Source organism: Mauremys reevesii, linkage group 8 (genome assembly GCF_016161935.1).
Source record: "Mauremys reevesii isolate NIE-2019 linkage group 8, ASM1616193v1, whole genome shotgun sequence".
Classification (NCBI taxonomy): Eukaryota; Metazoa; Chordata; order Testudines; family Geoemydidae; genus Mauremys; species Mauremys reevesii.
Genome location: NC_052630.1, coordinates 102,991,846 through 103,009,695, shown reverse-complemented (window position 1 = coordinate 103,009,695; position 17,850 = coordinate 102,991,846). Strand labels below are relative to the sequence as shown.

At 45.3% G+C, this 17,850-nt stretch overlaps 1 protein-coding gene and 1 long non-coding RNA gene across 3 annotated transcripts in view; one reads left to right on the top strand and one right to left on the bottom strand.

Annotated features, from left to right (window-relative positions):
• LOC120369614 overlaps nt 1-17,850 on the bottom strand; it is a 163,766-nt gene that overhangs the window by 127,308 nt on the left and 18,608 nt on the right. The window lies entirely within an intron of this gene.
• Nucleotides 1,468-17,850, top strand: part of LOC120369613 (cytochrome P450 4B1-like) — a 28,240-nt gene continuing 11,857 nt past the window's right edge. For both annotated transcript variants that reach the window (XM_039483089.1, XM_039483090.1), the window contains exons 1-8: nt 1,468-1,771; nt 3,888-4,026; nt 8,179-8,223; nt 11,109-11,236; nt 12,981-13,102; nt 15,031-15,182; nt 16,078-16,184; nt 17,143-17,333. In XM_039483089.1, coding sequence (XP_039339023.1) covers nt 1,565-1,771; nt 3,888-4,026; nt 8,179-8,223; nt 11,109-11,236; nt 12,981-13,102; nt 15,031-15,182; nt 16,078-16,184; nt 17,143-17,333 — 1,091 coding nt within the window. In that variant the 5' untranslated portion in view covers nt 1,468-1,564. The remainder of the gene's footprint in view (nt 1,772-3,887; nt 4,027-8,178; nt 8,224-11,108; nt 11,237-12,980; nt 13,103-15,030; nt 15,183-16,077; nt 16,185-17,142; nt 17,334-17,850) is intronic.

Genomic DNA, 17,850 nt, shown 5'->3' with positions numbered 1-17,850 from the left:
ATATTTGCAGCAAATATTGTACAAAGCTTCTTGAGAAAGGAATTTGCAAGTTAAGTGCCCAGTCAAGAAACACTTAACTGACAACAGACCTTGGAAGACTCCAATCCACATAAGAAGTCTTCCTGGGAACATTCAAGATAGCATATGAGCAATGGTTGCCACCTGCAAAGAAATGAGCTCTGCATGGACATGTGGCTTGCCCATGTGACTCCAGGCTCCATCTTGCTGCTGTGGTCTTCCACAGGGCAGAGGATATAAAAGGCCCTGGAAATCCCTCCATTTTGTCTTCAATCCTGCTTCTTGCCTCTGGAGGGACTTTGCTACAAACTGAAGCTCTGACCAAAGGACTGAATGACCCATCCCAGCTGTGGTGTACTCCAGAGACTTGATTTGAACTTGCAATTTTTTCCATCACTGCTACAAGCCTGAACCAAGAACTTTGTCATTATTGTATGTAATTGATTCCTTTTAACCAATTCTAGCTCTCACCTATATCTTTTTCCCTTTATGAATAAACCTTTAGATTTTAGATTCTAAAGGGTTGGCAACAGCGTGATTTGTGCGTAAGATCTGATTTGTATATTGACCTGGGTCTGGGACTTGGTCCTTTGGAATCGGGAGAACCTTTTTTCTTTACTGGGGTATTGGTTTTCATAATCATTTGTCCCCATAACAAGTGGCACTGGTGGTGATACTGGGAAACTGGAGTGTCTAAGGGAATTGCTTGTGTGACTTATGGTTAGCTAGCAGGGTAAACCGAAGTTTGGCTGGTTTGGTTTGCCTTGGTGTGCAAAGGAACCCCAGCCTTGGGCTGTAACTGCCCTGCTTTAAGCAATTTGTCCTGAATTGGCACTCTCAGTTGGGTCCCACCAGAACCAGCATCATTACAAGTCCATGTTTCTCTTCCTTCTCCTCTTAGTTCCTTTTTCCAAACTGCTCCCCTCTCCCTAGGATCTGAGTCTTGTTCCCTGATTCTAAACAGGGAGGTTGCTCCCCCACATTGCCTGCTACCAGCAGGCAGACACCAGAATGGCAAATGTCAGCCCGAACCGTTAAGTAAAGCAACTGAAAATGGTCTGATAATGGGAAGTGTTGGATAGCACCACCTGTGACTGAGGTTATCAGCCCCCCATATTATATATATACATGTCTGTATGTGTGTGTGTGTATATAAATACATACAAAGGTCTCTGTCTATATATGTAAAAATAATGACTGGAATTCACTTCACCGGCTGGTTTAACAGAATACGAGTATACTGGTCTTCAGACCATGCTGCAAAGTCCATCTATTTACTTGTGTGTTGTGGGGAGGGGCTCAGCACTGGACTGCTATCCGTTTACCTCTGGCCACTGAGCATTTCTCCTCAAGCCTGTGTGATCTCTGATAGGTCGCACGACATTTATGGTTTCTATCTGGGCGGTTTGGCTCTGTAACCGGATATCTCAGAGCCAGTCCAGCCCTGGCTCTTCACTCCAGCTCCCACTGCACACAGGGATAAGTGCGTGTGTGTATAGATTGTGAATTCAGTGCATATGCAAGAGAGACAAAGGCTGAGAGCACCATGATATCTGTGCTGGACAGCATGGGGCCCTCCTGGGCCTGGCTGCATGTGGACATCCATCGGATTTTTTACCTGGCTGCTGTGTTTTGCCTGACCTATGCGCTGCTGAAAGTGATCCAGCTGTGTCGGAGGAGACAGCAACTGCTCAAAGCCCTAGATTGCTTCCCAGGCCCACCAAGGCACTGGCTGTATGGCCATGCCCATGAGGTACGGTCTATTTATGATACTGCTTGAGAATGTATTAGGGAGCGTGTCGGAGTGTGTGTGTCAAACGAATGAAGTCTTGGTAAACTCAGCACACTTCCCTGCTGTCCCGTACTTGCAGAGAAATGGGGAGATGTCAGTGATTTTGTGTGTGAATGGTAAAGGTCACTGTCATCATTGGGGGGAGGGGGAAAGCCTGCATTTTTCAGTGCCCAACCTTCAATACCTAGGGCTTGATTTCTTCAGAGGTGCTGAGCACCCTCAGCTCCAATTCAACCAGGCTCAAGGTATCTCCCTTGGGCACCCAAAAATGGAGGTACCCCCAAAACAGAGGCCACTTTTTAAAACTTGGGCCAAAATATTGCAAGGCTCTGCTGTAACAAGGATCAGTGACAAGTCTCATAGCCAGATCAGCAGCTGCCAGTGGCTTTCTGGGGGGTCTTACATTGGAGGGGAGCTATCCCAACTGGAATTTTACCTCCCGGGTTTTGGAATTCATACCCCTCTCTATTTTACCATTCATACTGATCTCACTATATTTAATACTTTGAATATTTTGGGTGTGTGTGTGAAATTTACTAGACAGTCTCTGCCTCCCTGGATGTGGGATGGACTGTTCCTTTCCATGGAGGCTGCTTATCTTTGGGAACCCACTCCCCTTTTTTTCTATCCCAAGTCCAAACAGAGAGGAGAAGGGAGAGTCTCTTGCTAAATAAATTTACCCAAGATATTTACCGCCTAAATATATGTACCCAGTTTGAGAAAAGAGCCACTTCTTTTGAATGTTTTTCTCTGTGGCCTGTAAATGTTTTCTCCTTGAGGGCTGTATTCATTTGTTGAATCATCAATACTTTTGGCGGGACGTGGTAACACTTGTATTTGCCATCCTAAGCACCAGGAGGCTGCCTTAGACTCTACAGATGTGAATACTGTTGCCAGGAGTCTGTTTTTTGACTGGAACAACTGGTCGAAAGGGGACCTTGGCAGCTGGAGCACTCACCCCCACTGTACACCAACCCTCTGCCCCAGCCCCGAGCTCCTTCCCACACCCTGAACCCTTCATTTCTGGCCCCAATCTCGAACCTGCACTCCCAACCCAGAGCCCGTACTCCCACACCCCAGCCCCCTGCCTCAGCCCAGAGCCCCCTCCCTTGGCTCCATCCCCCAGCCCAGAGCCCCCTTCACCCAAACCCCTCATCCCCGGCTCTACTCCAGAGCCCACACCCCCAGCCAGAGCCCTCTCTCACTCCCCTATCCCAACGCGCAGCCTCAGCCCAGAGTCCTCTCCCACACCCTGAACTCCTCAGTTCTGGCACCACTCTGGAGCCAGCACCCTCAGCCAGAGCCCTCTATCCCTCCCACAGCCCAACCCCCAAGAGCCAGCTCAGTAAAGTGAGCGAGCAAGTGAGGGTGGGGGAGAGCGAGCGACGGAACGGGGGATGGAGTGAGCAGGGGGTGGGGCCTTGGAGAAGGGGTGGGGCAGGGGTGGGGTCTCAGAGGAAGGGCGGGGCAGGGGGCGGAGCACGGGTGTTTGGGTTTGTGCGAGTTGAAAGTTGGCAACCCTAGATGTGAATCATGTCTTTATTGTTTCTCTTGTAGCCACACCCATAGACCTGTCTTTAGTTCAGGGTCCCATTGTGCTAGGCACTGCAAAGATGAGACAGGCAAACAGTTGGAGAAAGAAAATCATATCATCCCCATTTGAGATACAGAGGCCCAGACTGGAATGATCTTTCCTAGTTGACTAATAACTTTATCACAAGTACAGCCACTGAAATCAATGGGAACAATTGGTGGGATGGGGAAGGTGCTACTCAGACTATCACAAACTGACTCAGGGAAGTTAACTGATTTGCCCAAGGTCACACAGGGAGCCAGTAGCAGAGCTGTGAATTGAACCTAAGTCTGCTGCGTCTTAGTCCAGTGCCTAAGCTCTTCAGGGCAGGGATTGCCATTTTTCTGTGTTTGTACAGCTTCCAGCACAATGCAGCCCCAATCCTGATATATTTAGGTGCTACCATAATATAAACCTTTATAATACTTAACCACGAGACCATCCCTTCCTGCACCTTCATTTTCTCCATAACAGTATTTTTTTCTTTGTAAAAAATCATTACAGCTTCAAGATCAAGAACTCAACAAGGTCATATCTTGGGCAGAGAAATATCCATGTGCTCACTCTGTATGGTTTGGAGGTTTCTTAGGATTCCTGAATATCTACCACCCCGAATACGCCAAGGCCGTATATAGCAGAGGAGGTGAGAACAGGCAACTTTATTTCTGAGTTCTTAGGATTACAGTTGTTGAGTGTTCCTGCCACCAAAGTCGGGGCCAGCCCACAACATTTTGACACCTGAGGCGGGGAGCTCAAATGGCGACCCCATGCCCCCTTGCTTAGGCCAAAACTATGAAAGGAAAAATCGTTTTAGGGTTACTGTTGCTAAGTGTTCCTGCCACCAAAGTCCATTTTTAGTGGAGCGCTGATATCTTGAAATCTGTAGCCTTGTTATAGAACTACAGTAACTCCTCACTTAACGTTGTAGTTCTGTTCCTGAAAAATGCAACTTTAAGTGAAACGATGTTAAACAAATCCAATTTTCCCATAAGATGTAATGTAAATGCGGGGCGTTAGGTTCCAAGGAAATTTGTTTGGGGCAGACAAAAGGCATCATATTCTGTACAGTACAGTACTGTACTGTGGTTGGGAAGCGCCCCTGGCTTACCCCACACAGGCACAGCCTGCTGCAGGCAAGGACACCTGGAAGCACCTTCGCAGCAGCAGCGGCAGGTTCCCCGGAGAAGAACACACGCTGACTTTGCCGGGGGATGCTCCAGGCCCACCTCTTCCTGTCCCTGTTCCACTCCAGGCCCACCTCTTCCCACTCCCACTCCACCTCCTCTCCGGAGCAGCCACATCCCTGCTCCTTTCTCCCCACCCTCCAAAGTGCTAAGTGCCACCAAACAGCTGTTTGGCGACGCTTAGAACTTTCTGGGAGGGAGGGGGAGGAGTGGAGATGCAGCATTTCCCCTCTCCTCCCCGTCCCTCCCTCCCAGAGAGTCCTAAGAACGAAGCACTGGGAGGGAGGGGGAGGAGGGAGGAAGCGCCACATCTCCACTCCTCCCCCTCCCTCCCAGAAAGTCCTAAGCGCCGTCAAACAGCTGTTTGGTGGCACTTAGGACTCCGGGGGTGGGGGAAGGAGCAGGGACTTTCTGGGAGGGAGGCGCAGGAGCGGGGAAACGCTGTGTCTCCACTCCTCCCCCTCTCTCCCAGGAAGTCCTAAGCACTGCCAAAAAGATGTTTGGCGGTGGGAGAAGTGCTGGGAGGGAGGGGGAGGAGGCGGAGAAGAGGAACTTGTGCAATGCTCTCTTGTAAAGTCACTGCTCTCCCACAGAATCTTACAAGCAGTGGACAGAGCAGGCAGCCAAACAACGTTATAAGGGAGCATTGCACAACTTTAAACGAACCTGTTCCCTAACGGAGCAGCGACGTAACTTTGAAACAACGTTAAACGGGAGGACGTTAAGTGAGGAGTTACTGTATTTGCTCCTAACTATTAACACCCCTCACCCCCCCACACACCCTAACTTGCATCCCTATATAATTCCATTCCTGTTTTATGGTTTATACATATTCAGCTGTTTTGATCTTCCTTAGTAACCCCAGTGTAGGTGTACACTGCAAGATTCAATTGAAAACCAAAGTGAACTCAGAACAACAAAATTTATTCATGTGCAGAGGGCCAGCCTAGGGTTATGAGACCCTCCAAACAGGCTAAAATGGAAGTTAAGTTGTGCATAGGCTAGGTGGAAACCCTCTGTATGGGAGTGAATTTTACCCTGTGCAATTATTTGCATAGTCTTCTAAGAACACAAAATGCCTGTCAGCAAATTGCCTGTGTGACAGCTGCCACCTTGGCTGACATACCAGAGACTGAACTGGGAAATTCCAGGGCTAATGAATGAGCCGCTAAAGCATTAGCTGAAGAGTCTGACTCCTTAGCAGTGTCTGTACATGTATCCTCTGTGCATCAGACCCAGAGGGGGACCATCAACACTAGCTGCCCAGTGGGTTACACATGGAAAGCAGGTCCTGCTTCACTTACCTAAAACCAATGAACTAGCTCTGAGCAGTAATGGATGAGCCTAATACCACTTCCTAGAATCTGTTTTACCATGCGCTAAACAGCAGAGTGGGGTTTGAAAAGCCGGCAGGCTTAGGAATTATAGAATCATAGAATATCAGGGTTGGAAGGGACCTCAGGAGGTCATCTAGTCATCTAGTCCAACCCCCTGCTCAAAGCAGGACCAATTCCCAACTAAATCATCCCAGCCAGGGCTTTGTCAAGCCTGACCTACGTGTCAGCAGCTAGAATCTAAACCACAGTAAAGGGTGAAATCATGGACCTGCTGAAGTCAATGGGGCCAGGATTTCACCTCTGAAGTTTAGTGGTTTACATGAACTGGATTGGTGGTGACCGCCCAATAGCTAATGTGTAGGGGTTTAGAGTGCACAAACGCAGTTAGCACTTCCTGGCAACTTTGCTGAATCTGACTGTACCTGAGAAGTGCTGAGGTGCTATAGAAACCCTAAACCAGGTACACCAATACCATTGATGGTAAAGAAGGAAAAACCCCTCATAATAATCTACTCCATTCCCTTGCCAATGCCAGATTATTTCTATCTGCTTACATGGCCCTCGGCACCATGGTATCTCTTTCTTATTGTGTATTTCACAGGCTCAAAGCTTGAACTGTCAGGAAACATTTGTTTGAAATACAGCTTAAAGCCCAGATCCACAAGGGTATTTAAGTGCCTAACTCACACTGATTTTCACTAGCAGTTAGGTGCCTAAATATCTTTGAGTATCTGGGCCTAAATTTTCACTTTACTCATTTTATCCTATTTGTTCCTACACCCTTCCCTCACAACCTGCATCCCCATATAATTCCTCTGCTGCTTTGTGGTTTACACTGTTTACATATTTGGACACCATTCGGCCCCTGCCAGCTGTTGCTTAGCTAAGACATATGTATCCAGCTGCTTTGAGCTTCCTTAATGACCCCCATATATCATTTCTTTTGCTCTTCTCCGAACTCCCACCCAGTTTCTGAAGAGCTTTCTTACAACAAAGGGGCCCCAGCTGGACACGGTCGTCTCAGTTCAGCCCTGGACTGATTAGGCACAGGGCTTGGATTACCCTTTTCTCCTCTGGAGGTTGTCCCTCTAGCCAATGGCTCCGAGGCGGAGCGTGGCGGAAGCTTGCGTGGCACATTTGAGTTAATTTGTGTGAACATATCGGCCTCTAGTGGCTGGCTGCTGTGAGGATAGGACTCTCCTTCATCACAGCCAAAGGAGGTGCTTCTTTAATTCAAGTGGTGTTGGTGCTGAAGGTCTCAGGGGCGAACATTCGCACTGTTTGTGTATTGGCAGCCGCAGGTTTATTGGACCTGCACACACACTACCCGATCATACCTGCTCAGTGACTCTAAAGAGGACTGTCAACCCAGTGCCTTCCATGCCCCTTCAGCTGATGGAATTTGCTTCTGAAGGCAGGCGAGAGGCAGAAGAGAGTACTCTCAAGTGTGGCTGCCAGGTGTGCCCTGCCTTCTGAGCTCTGAGATAAAATCACCTGCCATCCCTCCCTATTGCATGTGGACTTTGCTCCAAGATTAGGGAAAGCACCTCTGTCCCAATCCCACCTCAAGTTCGATGACCTCGATCTAAATGTAGGGCTTGTTTCTGCTCCCATCCCGTCTTGTCAGATTGCTCGTCTTCTCCCCAGCCCAGCCAGCAGCGCTGGGAGAGAATGGCTGCAATTCTGGGCCAGGTGCCCAGGGACAAGGGAGACAAAGTGGGCTGGAACTGACCTTTCTGCCTTCCTGACTATGGACTGCTCCGGCGACCAAGGCTGCCTCTGGAGTAAATTCTGCAGTTGTCCCCAGGGCTTCGTATGGCTGGTGGTGCAAGCCAGAACGGGTGTGCTGGTGCCAGCTACAGTCCCGCCCCAGGGCACACCCCATGCACCGGGGCTTGCGGGAGAGGGACAAGGATAATGCCCGATGGAGTCCCTTCATGGAGATAGTACGCTCCCAACTCCATGCAGGCTGTTATCAGCGTATGTAGGCTATTGGAGCAGCAGTGAGAATCCTGACCACTGTATCTGTCTCTGGCACAACCTCCAGTTGGGGCGGGGCAGATCTGCAATACCACCACCCACTGGGGCTTAAAAGCAACAATCTAGCCCTTAATGGGTTCCATGAAAATGCTTTGCTTTTCCCTACTGAAGTATAGGATGTCATGGGAGGGCAAAAACTTACCCCCCTGCATGACCCCTTGATTTACTGACATAGCTTGCCTTAGAAGGCAAAGTTGATTCCATTAAAACACACATTTCTGGTGCATTTTTCAGATCCGAAGGCTGGTGACTTCTATAATTTCTTTGTCCCATGGACTGGTACGTATGCTTTTTGGCTCTCACATAACATTACATAACTCAGTTCTGTAGGGACTGTTGGGTTAACTGGGTGCACAAATTTACCCGACTTGCGAGCCCAACTGTGAAAAGTGAGTGGGAAATTTATGAAGTGTCACAACAACCTAGAACCATAAACACTGATGGGAAAAGGTGCAAAAGGGAGCTGGAGACTGAAGTAGTCCACTCAAAAAGGCCTCCGGATGTAACTCAAGGGTTGTGTTCAGATCAGGCCTGGTAAACAAGAGAAGTGGAGGACTAGAAATCAAAGGACCAAAATCTTTGAGTCAGAGACCCGGCCTAATTCCAGCACTGAGGTTGCAAGTAAAAGTCAACACCAGAGACAGAAGCTGCAATGTCTCTTTGCTGATCTTTTCCTTCCCCTTTTGGGGTTTGTCTTGTTTTGTCTCTTAGGAAATAGGATCGGCTCCAGCCCATTTCAACTAATTCCCCCCCACCCCAAAGGACAGTTATTACCGTCTTTGGTACCGTGTAAGAGACTGTCTCACAAGGGTGTTTTTCCTTCTTAAAAGCTTCTCTCCAGCTAAAGGGAAAGGGAACAAGGGATGTGGTCACAATGAAAGCCTTACTTGAGACTTGACATTTCAAATGCTTGAACTGTTTTTTCTTCTTTTCCAGTATCTTTAATAAGGGGTTAAAAGGGTTTGTAAAGGCGCATTTGCCCTGGTACTAAGGAGGCTGGGGTTTCTGCACACCAAACCCTGAACTGTGTGTGAAACTGTTTAATGCTGGTCAGTGACTGGGTTATGTTAACATGCTTGGCTCTTGGGCCCATTTATTCCATCTAAATTAATACAAGAGGAAGAGATCTTACGGGGTGAAACTCACTCCACCTGCTCAAAGACCCAGTACTGAAGATTCATGTGTCCCCTCCCCTGCAGCTGAGTCTGTGTGGGTGGGGAGAGAAGGAAGCTGCTGCTTCAGGACCCAGTGGGGGCCAGAGAAGGGATGGGATGGGAGCATCAGGAGGACAAGGTAAGGGAGCAAGCTGCCCCTTCCTAACCTCCCAGGGATCCCATAGGAGCCATGAGATTTTGCTGCTTTCCACCACCCCACTATGGACCACTCTAATTTGCATCTCATTGGCTGAAAGTCCTCAATGACCACAAGGCTGGGAAGCAGAAGCTCTAATCCTGCCTCCCTGCGGCTGGTAAAGGCCAGCACAAGTTAAAGCAGTCAGCGAAAGAAATTTCCTTGCACACCATCTCCCTGACATATGCTCTGTGCATTACAGCCATGCCAAAGATCTCTAGGGAATCCTGCCCCCTCCTCCATGAGAAATGGGAGCACAAAGGTGGCACAGGATAGGAGGTGGCTTTGTAGAGCGTATACACCCCCTGTCACCAAACACACAATTTAGTTGCTTAGCATTTAGATGCTTTGTGAGAGGCACTGTATACCTAGGTGAACTAAATAAAACTGGATATATGCACAACAACAGACCGAAATAGTAGAGACGGCTGCACAAGGGTGATTGACTGATGCAAATAAAGTCCCTGCTCCTGTTGAGCTAGAATCCTAAAAGCTAGTAGGGAGATAGAACATAGGACTGCTTGGGTCATCAAGTACAGTCCCCAGACACTGCAGGCAACCCCCTCATATAATCCTGTTCTTAAATGTATCAAGCTACATCTTCAAACTGTCTAGGTGGTTTGTCCCCGCAACTCCTAAGGGGACATTGTTCCAGAACCTCACTTCTCTGATGGTTATAAACCACCTTCCAACTTCCAGCCTAAGGCCAGCTCTACACTAGGCAATTACTACGCTATAACTACATCACTCAGGGGAGTAAAAAATCCACGTCCCTGAGTAACATCGTTATACCAAGCTAAGGATCGGTTTAGACAGAGCGTCTCCCACTGACAGAGCTACCATCTCTCACGGAGGTGGATTAACTACGCCAACAGGAGAGCTCTCTCCCATCGGCATAGAACGTCTTCACTAAAATGCTACAGACAGGGCCCGCTCCGGCCTTTTTGCCGCCCCAAGCAGCGGGGGAAAAAAAAAAAGCCGCGATCTCGGTGGCACTTCGGCGGCAGCTCCACCACGCCGCTTTCTTCTTTGGTGGCATTTCTGCAGCAGGTCCTTCCCTCCGAGAGGGACCGAGGGACCCGCTGCCGAAGAGCCCGACCTGCCGCCCCTTCCCCTTGGCCGCCCCAAGCACCTGCTTGCTGGTCTGGTGCCTGGGGTTGGCCCTGGCTACAGCAGCACAGCTGTGAAGATGCAAGTTTTTAAGTGTAGACCTGCCCTAAATGTATTTGTGGCCCCTTTATACTTTATTTAGGACAGCTATCCCCGCTTTCCAAACCACTTTTCTTCAGTTCTGTACCCACACAGCAGGGGTTTGCATGTTCTCCAAGATAAACCATGATGAACACAAAGACCCTTTTTTCGATTAACAACTGTGTTTCAAGGGCATAACACTGTCTCTTTGGGCTAGTCGACACTAGAAGTGCTACAACGGCTTATCTGCACAGATGCAGCTATAGTGCATCCGGTGAAGACACTCTATGGCGATGGGAGAGAGCTCTCCCATCAGCATAATAAAACCACCTCCGCAACATAGTGCTTTCCACACTGGTGCTTAAGTCGGTGTAACTTACATTGCTCATGGGTGGCTTATTCACACCCCTGTACGACGTAAGTTATGCTAATGTAACTTATAGTGTAGACAAGCCCACCTTTCACAGGCCAGATCGTATGGGTTTATCTTGTTTTGGTGAGGCCTTTTGTTAAGCCCATCTAAGCAGTCTGATTTCTTTTGTCATGAGCTGTAAGTTATGGACAGAAGTCCAGACTCTCTGCCACAATCCAGAAGGCTTAAAACTGTGTGTTTCCCTCCTCAGGGAAAGGATTAATTGTTTTACATGGACCAAAGTGGTTCCAGCACCGTAGACTGCTGACTCCTGCATTTCATAATGATATTCTGAAATCTTATGTGTCACTGATGGCGGATTCCACCAAACTGATGTTGGTAGGTAACCCTCTGCTACTGTCGTCATTCTTAACCTTCCCCTTCCCATACTGAAACGTAAGGCCTGTCAAGCTGCACTTTATGCTCATTTGCTACAGTAAGACAAGCCAGTGTGAGATGTTCCTCACCATTTCCATCCTAGAATTAATCACATCTGGGTTCCGAGGTGAGCCAGTCTCAGGGACGGCCCTAGACTCCATCCAGCAGTGGCCTAGTAGAGTACATTCCCAACCCTGTCTTCTTACCCCTGAGTCAGTGGCGTCAAGAGGAGCTGGGGTGGGGCCCCGTTAACATTACTGCTTCATTGTGTAGCCTGTGTATAACAAAGGCCCAGATTCTCTTCTCCTCTACCCCAGTATAAATCAGTAGTAAGCCCATTGACATCAGTGGAATTACAGTGGTGTATGCAAAAGGAGAATGAGGTCTAATATGTCTTTAGTTATCTCCTCTGCTTTCAGTTCTAATCACCACTGGCATTTTATTTAAGTAACTCACTGAAACAGCAGTATTAGTTGAGTGAGAAGCTAGTCCCCACTAAATGAAAGGGTTCCACCTAATACATGATCTGCTAAGAAAGTAAAAGTAAGAACATAAGAAGTACATTCAATATGGCAACCTCCCCACCCTCACCCCTGATTCACCAACTTCCAGATGTTCCTTCTGCTTCTTCTGACCGAAGGACCTGAGATTCCATAGCAATATGCTGGGCTGTACACCTATTGATAAACTTTTTATTGCCAATGTGTTTGAAATGGCAACAAGAAGTCAGTCCTATAAAAGATATTCCTCACTTACCATGTCTCTGGCCATGTCTACACTTACAAGCTTACAGTGACACAGCTGTACTGATACATCTGTGCCGCTGTAAGATCGCTCAGGTAGCCGCGTCATGCCAATAGGATAGAGCTGTTCTGTCAACATAATAAAACCAGCTCAACGAGTGGAAGTAGCTATGCCATCGGGAGAGCATCTCCCGATAAGTGCTAATGCTGGAAAAGCTGATACCGCTCAAGGGGGTGTTTTTTCCCACCCCTGAGCGGCAAAAGTTTTGCAGGCATAATGCTAGTGTAGACACGGCCTCTCTCAACAAGAATACAGTATTATGAATAACGTATGGAATGGAATTTGTTTAATGCTGTCACTCCACAAGTTGAATGTAACTATCAGAGGGGCATCCAAAACAGTGGACTCAGGATATTAAAATCAGCTAGGCCGTATCAGCAGGGTTGGGCAGTTAAGGAATTACCATAAAAGAGTGAGACAAAGTGGATGAGGTAATATCTTTGGTTGGACCGACAAGCTCTCTCACCAACACAAGTTGGTCCAATCAAAGATATTACCTCACCTTGTCTAACTCTTTCATGGTAATTCCTTAACTACCCAATCTCATCCACCTTGTCTCTGTAATATCCTCGGACTGACATGGCTAGCCTACAACTACACTGGATACTAAAAGAGTGAGTCATAATCAACTATTGGAACAGATTAGTGAGGAAAATGTTTAATTCATCCTTGTTTGGAATCTTTAAATCAAGACCGGATGTCTTTCTAAAAGATATGCTCAAATTCAACCACAAATCCTCCATTTCTTCATTTCCACACCATACTCCTAATATTGTACAGATTGCAAATGAATCTCGGATCCTACAGACAAAGAAATTATTCAAAGGATGATGGCTGGGATTTTGGTGATCTGAGAAATTCCATTTGTTTTGTGAATGCTGACCTCTCTTTTTTACATTAGGATAAATGGGAAAAGCGGATAACAAAGGACAAGTCGCTGGATATCTTTGAAGACGTTGGCTTGATGGCTTTAGATAGCATGCTGAAATGCACCTTCAGTTATCAAAGCAACTGCCAGCACAGGTCCGTATGAGAAGGACAGTGGTTTTGCCTTTAAGGCACTGGACTCAAAGTCAGGAGATATGAGTTTAATTTCCGGCTGTACCAGAGACTTCTTGGGTGACTTAGGGAAAGCAATTTAGGCTGGGATTTTCAATAAAAGCAAGGAACATGGCCAAATTCCTGTGGGTGGTGGTGATGGGAAAGTATGAAGTTGCACTGAGGTAGCATAAATGTCTCTTTTTAATTAACACTAAGGCTGTCGATTAATAGGAGTTAGCTCACGTAATTAACTGGGAAAAAAAAGTTGCGATTAATAGCAGTTTTAATCACACTGTTAAACAATAGAATACCAATTGAAATGTATTAAATATTTAGGATGTTTTTCTATATTTTCAGATATATTGATTTCAATTACAACACAGAATACAAAGTGTGCAGTACTCACTTTATATTATTTTTATTACAAATATTTGCACTGTAAAAATCATAAACAAAATAAATAGTATTTTTCAATTCACCTCATACAAGTAACATAGTGCAATCTTTTTATTGTGAAAACACAAATTACAAATGTAGATTTTTTTGTTACATAACTGCACCCAAAAACAAAACAATTAAAAACTTTAGAGCATACAAGTCCACTCAGTCCTACTTCTTGTTCAGCCAATTGCTAAGAGAAACAAGTTTGTTTACATTTACGGGAGATAATGCTGTCCGCTTCTTATTTACAATGTCATCTGCAAGTGAGAACAGACGTTCACATGGCACTTTTGTAACTGGCATTGCAAGGTATTTACATGCCAGATCTGCTAAATATTCATATGCTCCTTCATGCTTTGGCCAGCATTCCAGAGGACATGCTTCCATGCTGATGACGTGCGTTAAAGAATAATTGGTTAATTAAATTTGTGACTGAACTCCTTGGGGGAGAATAGTATGTCTCTTGCTCCGTGTTTTACCTGCATTCTGACATATATTTCATGTAATAACAGGCTCAGATGATGACCCAGCACATGTTGTTCATTTAAAGAACACTTTCACTGCAGATTTGACAAAACCAAAGAAGGTACCAATGTGAGATTTCTAAAGATAGCTACAGCGCTCGGCTCCAGGTTTAAGAATCTGAAGTGCCATCTAAAATCTGATTGGGACAGGGTGTGAAGCATGCTTTCAGAAGTCTTAAAAGTGCAACACTCCAATACGGTAACCACAGAACCCTAACCGCCAAAAAAGAAAATCAAACTTCTGTTGGTGGCATCTGACTCAGATAATGAAAATGACCATGCGTCGGGCCGCACTGCTTTGGATCATTATCAAGCAGAACCCATCATCAGCATGGACACATGTCCTCTGGAATGGTGGTTGATGCATGAAGGTGACATGTGAATCGTTAGCGCATCTGGCATGTAAATATGTTGCGATGCCGGCTACAACAGTGCCGTGTGAACACCTGTTCACTTTCAGGTGACGTTGTAAACAAGAAGTGGGAAGCATTGTCTCCTGCAAATTGTAACCAACTTTGTTAGTCTGAGCGATTGGCTGAACAAGAAGTAGGACTGAGTGGACTTGCAGGCACTAAAATTTTACATTGTTTTATTTTTGAATGCAAGTTTTTTGTATATAATTCTACATTTGTAAATTCAACTTCTATGATAAAGAGATTGCACTACAGTCCTCGTATTAGATTAATTGAAAAATACTATTTCTTTTGTTTTGTTACAGTGCAAATACTTGTAATCAAAAATAAATATTAAGTGAGCACTGCACACTTTTTATTCTGTGTTGTAATTGAAATCAATATATTTGAAAATGTAGACGACAACCAAAATATTTATATAAATAGTATTCTATTATTGTTTAACAGTGCAATTAATCGTGATTATTTTTTTTAATTGCTCGACAGCCCTAATTAACACACATTAAATTCCCCTTTTTTGTCTTCCCTTTAGCGAGAATACATTTCTCAAAGCTATACGTCAGCTCACAGCCATGGTACAAGAGAGAACGAGGACATTTCTGTACCACAATGACCTCATCTACTGGTTCAGTCCCCCTGGGCGTCGCTTCCGGAATGCCTGCAGAATAGTCCATCGCCATACGGGTATTTCTTTCCTCTCTTGACTCAAGATTTCATCTGTACAACTGAGACATTAACCATGCTCAAGATCCTGGGTGTCTTAAGAGGGATGGCCTTCTGGGCAGGCAGGGGAGACATACTGGAAAATATTAGATTTAAAAAAGGGGGTATATAGTGGTAAAACCATGAATGTTCCTCAGATTACCTGGGGCCTGAAATTTATACTTTAGGGAAACTCCATTAACCAGAAGAACCTCACATTCTGGTCCATTAATTGAATTATACAGTGGAATCAGAGAAGAAAGAAATCTAGAGTACTATGTCATTTAATCCAATGGTTCTCAAACTGCACTCATGGAGTACAATCAGTCCACAGAGACCTGCCTGGCAATCTGCAGAATGAAATCTGATGAGAATCAGGCAGTGGTGGGATCTGAATGTTACAGTGGGATGGGAATATGACTGATGAGATAATCCTTCTCTTACTAAGTGGTCCTGGAACAAAAAGGTAGGAGAGGAGAATCTATTGATCTAGTCCATGAGATGGTTTTGTGATTATAATAGGACTGGGAATCAGGAGATCTGAGATATATTCTTACATTTGCTACAGACTTTTCATGTGACCTTGAAACAAAATCACTTAATACTTCTGTGCCCTAAATTTCCTTACCCAGGAAAAGGGAGAAATACCACATAATGTACATACTTCACAGAAGCGTTCTGAGAATACTGAATGTAAAGAACTTTGAGATTCTCTGTTGAAAGGTGCAAAGTATTCTTTTTTCTTGTGATCTGACCAGTCCATTTTTAAATGTATCTAGAGATGTGGCTTCCACCATTTGCCTTCCAAGGTGATTGAATTACTAGTGAATCACAGTGACATTTTAACTAAATCATATGTTGATTATTCTTTCCCTAGAGAAGGTGATCAAGGAGAGGAAGGAATGGCTCAAGGATGAGCGAGAGCTCGAAAAGATCCAGAAAAAGAGGCGCCTGGACTTTCTGGATATTCTTTTATGTGCCAAGGTGAGTCCTGAAGAATACACATGAACTAACTGCGCTATACCATGTGCACATTTCACTAAGTATCATTGGCAGATACCTGAGCATTGCTGACTGCAGTTTCCTCACCAAATACTCCCTTTTCTAATCTTTTTGGCTGTTGGGTGTAGCTGGAATGTCTGGATGCAGTAGGCCAAATTCAAACATGCTATAAATGGGCACAAGTCTTATTGAGTCTCATACCAGGAGTGAATTTGTTTGGATGTGCTTGTTTTTTAATAAAGTCAATCAAAATATTTAAAAATGGTTGAAATCTAAATTAAATATTTCAAGTTTGTTGAAACAAAATGTTTCATTCAATTGAACTTTTCAATTCACCAAAAATGTTGGGGGGAAAATCGCTTGGGTTCATCGTGTAATCGTTTTTCAACAATTTTTTTCAGAATTGCAAGAGAACTGAATAATCCATTATTCACCCAGCTCTAGCTAAAATGGTTGTGTTTGTCTGGCCCAGACCTGCACTACCTGATGTCACACCAAAATTAGTTTTTTCTGAAACCTGACTCTCTTTCTCAAGTTCCACCTATGTGAATTCATTACACAGCACTGTATACAAGTGGTTGGATTTAATTAATTCTTGATATGCAACTCCTCAGACGGTTGTCTCTCTCTCTCTCTCTCTCTCTCTCTATATATATATATATACACACACACACACACACACACACAGTAGGTTCTTGTGGGAATGCAGAACATGAACAAAAGAACACAGGAACTGCCACTGGATCAGACATGAGGCCCATCTAGTCCTGTCTCTAACAGTGGCCAGCTCCTTCGAGTGAAGTTATAAGAACCCTGCAGTAGCAGATGTGGGATAATCTGCCCATCATATTAGGTCTTATCCTCATCTCTAATAGTTAGAGATTGTCTTAAACCCTGAAGCATGAAGTTTAATTGCAAAATTTTTCTATGCTAAAATTAGGATGAAAATGGAGAAGGATTACCTGATGAAGATCTACGTGCTGAGGCAGACACTTTCATGTTTGGGGGTCATGACACCACAGCAACTGGGATCTCCTGGCTCTTATACTGCATGGCCCTGTACCCAGAGCACCAGCAGAGATGCAGGGAGGAGATCAAGGAGATTCTGGGAGACAGAGAGACCATTCAGTGGTGAGACACCTCATTTATTGCACATTGCTTCCCCTTGAAGATTGGGTCAGCTAATGGTGAGACTTAAGAAAGTTCAAGACTCTGCTTTTAATCATTACACATTAACACTTGGGATGGGAGTTTGAAATTTTGTGAACATCTCCAGTTAAATTTTAGGCATGTGCAGAGTCTGAGAATATAAATCTGGAGTAACTCTTCAGACTTCAGTAGAGTTACTCCAGACTTAACACTGGTGCTAATGAGAACAGAATTTGCCTCTAAGAAATAACATGCCAGACCCTCAGTCAACCCCACTGAAGTCACTTAGTGCTCCAGGGCATTCCTGCTGATATACATTAACTGGGCATCTGGCTTAACATGCCTGTTCTGTCTTGTCTCAGACACCTTAGATGTTTATTGATGAACTTCACCTTAAGGTTTGGTGGTAGGCTTCATCCCTGCTCATGATAATTGTTGATTTGGGCATTAATTGCCATATGTTTTATAACTGACAAACAACTACAACTGAAATGTATTA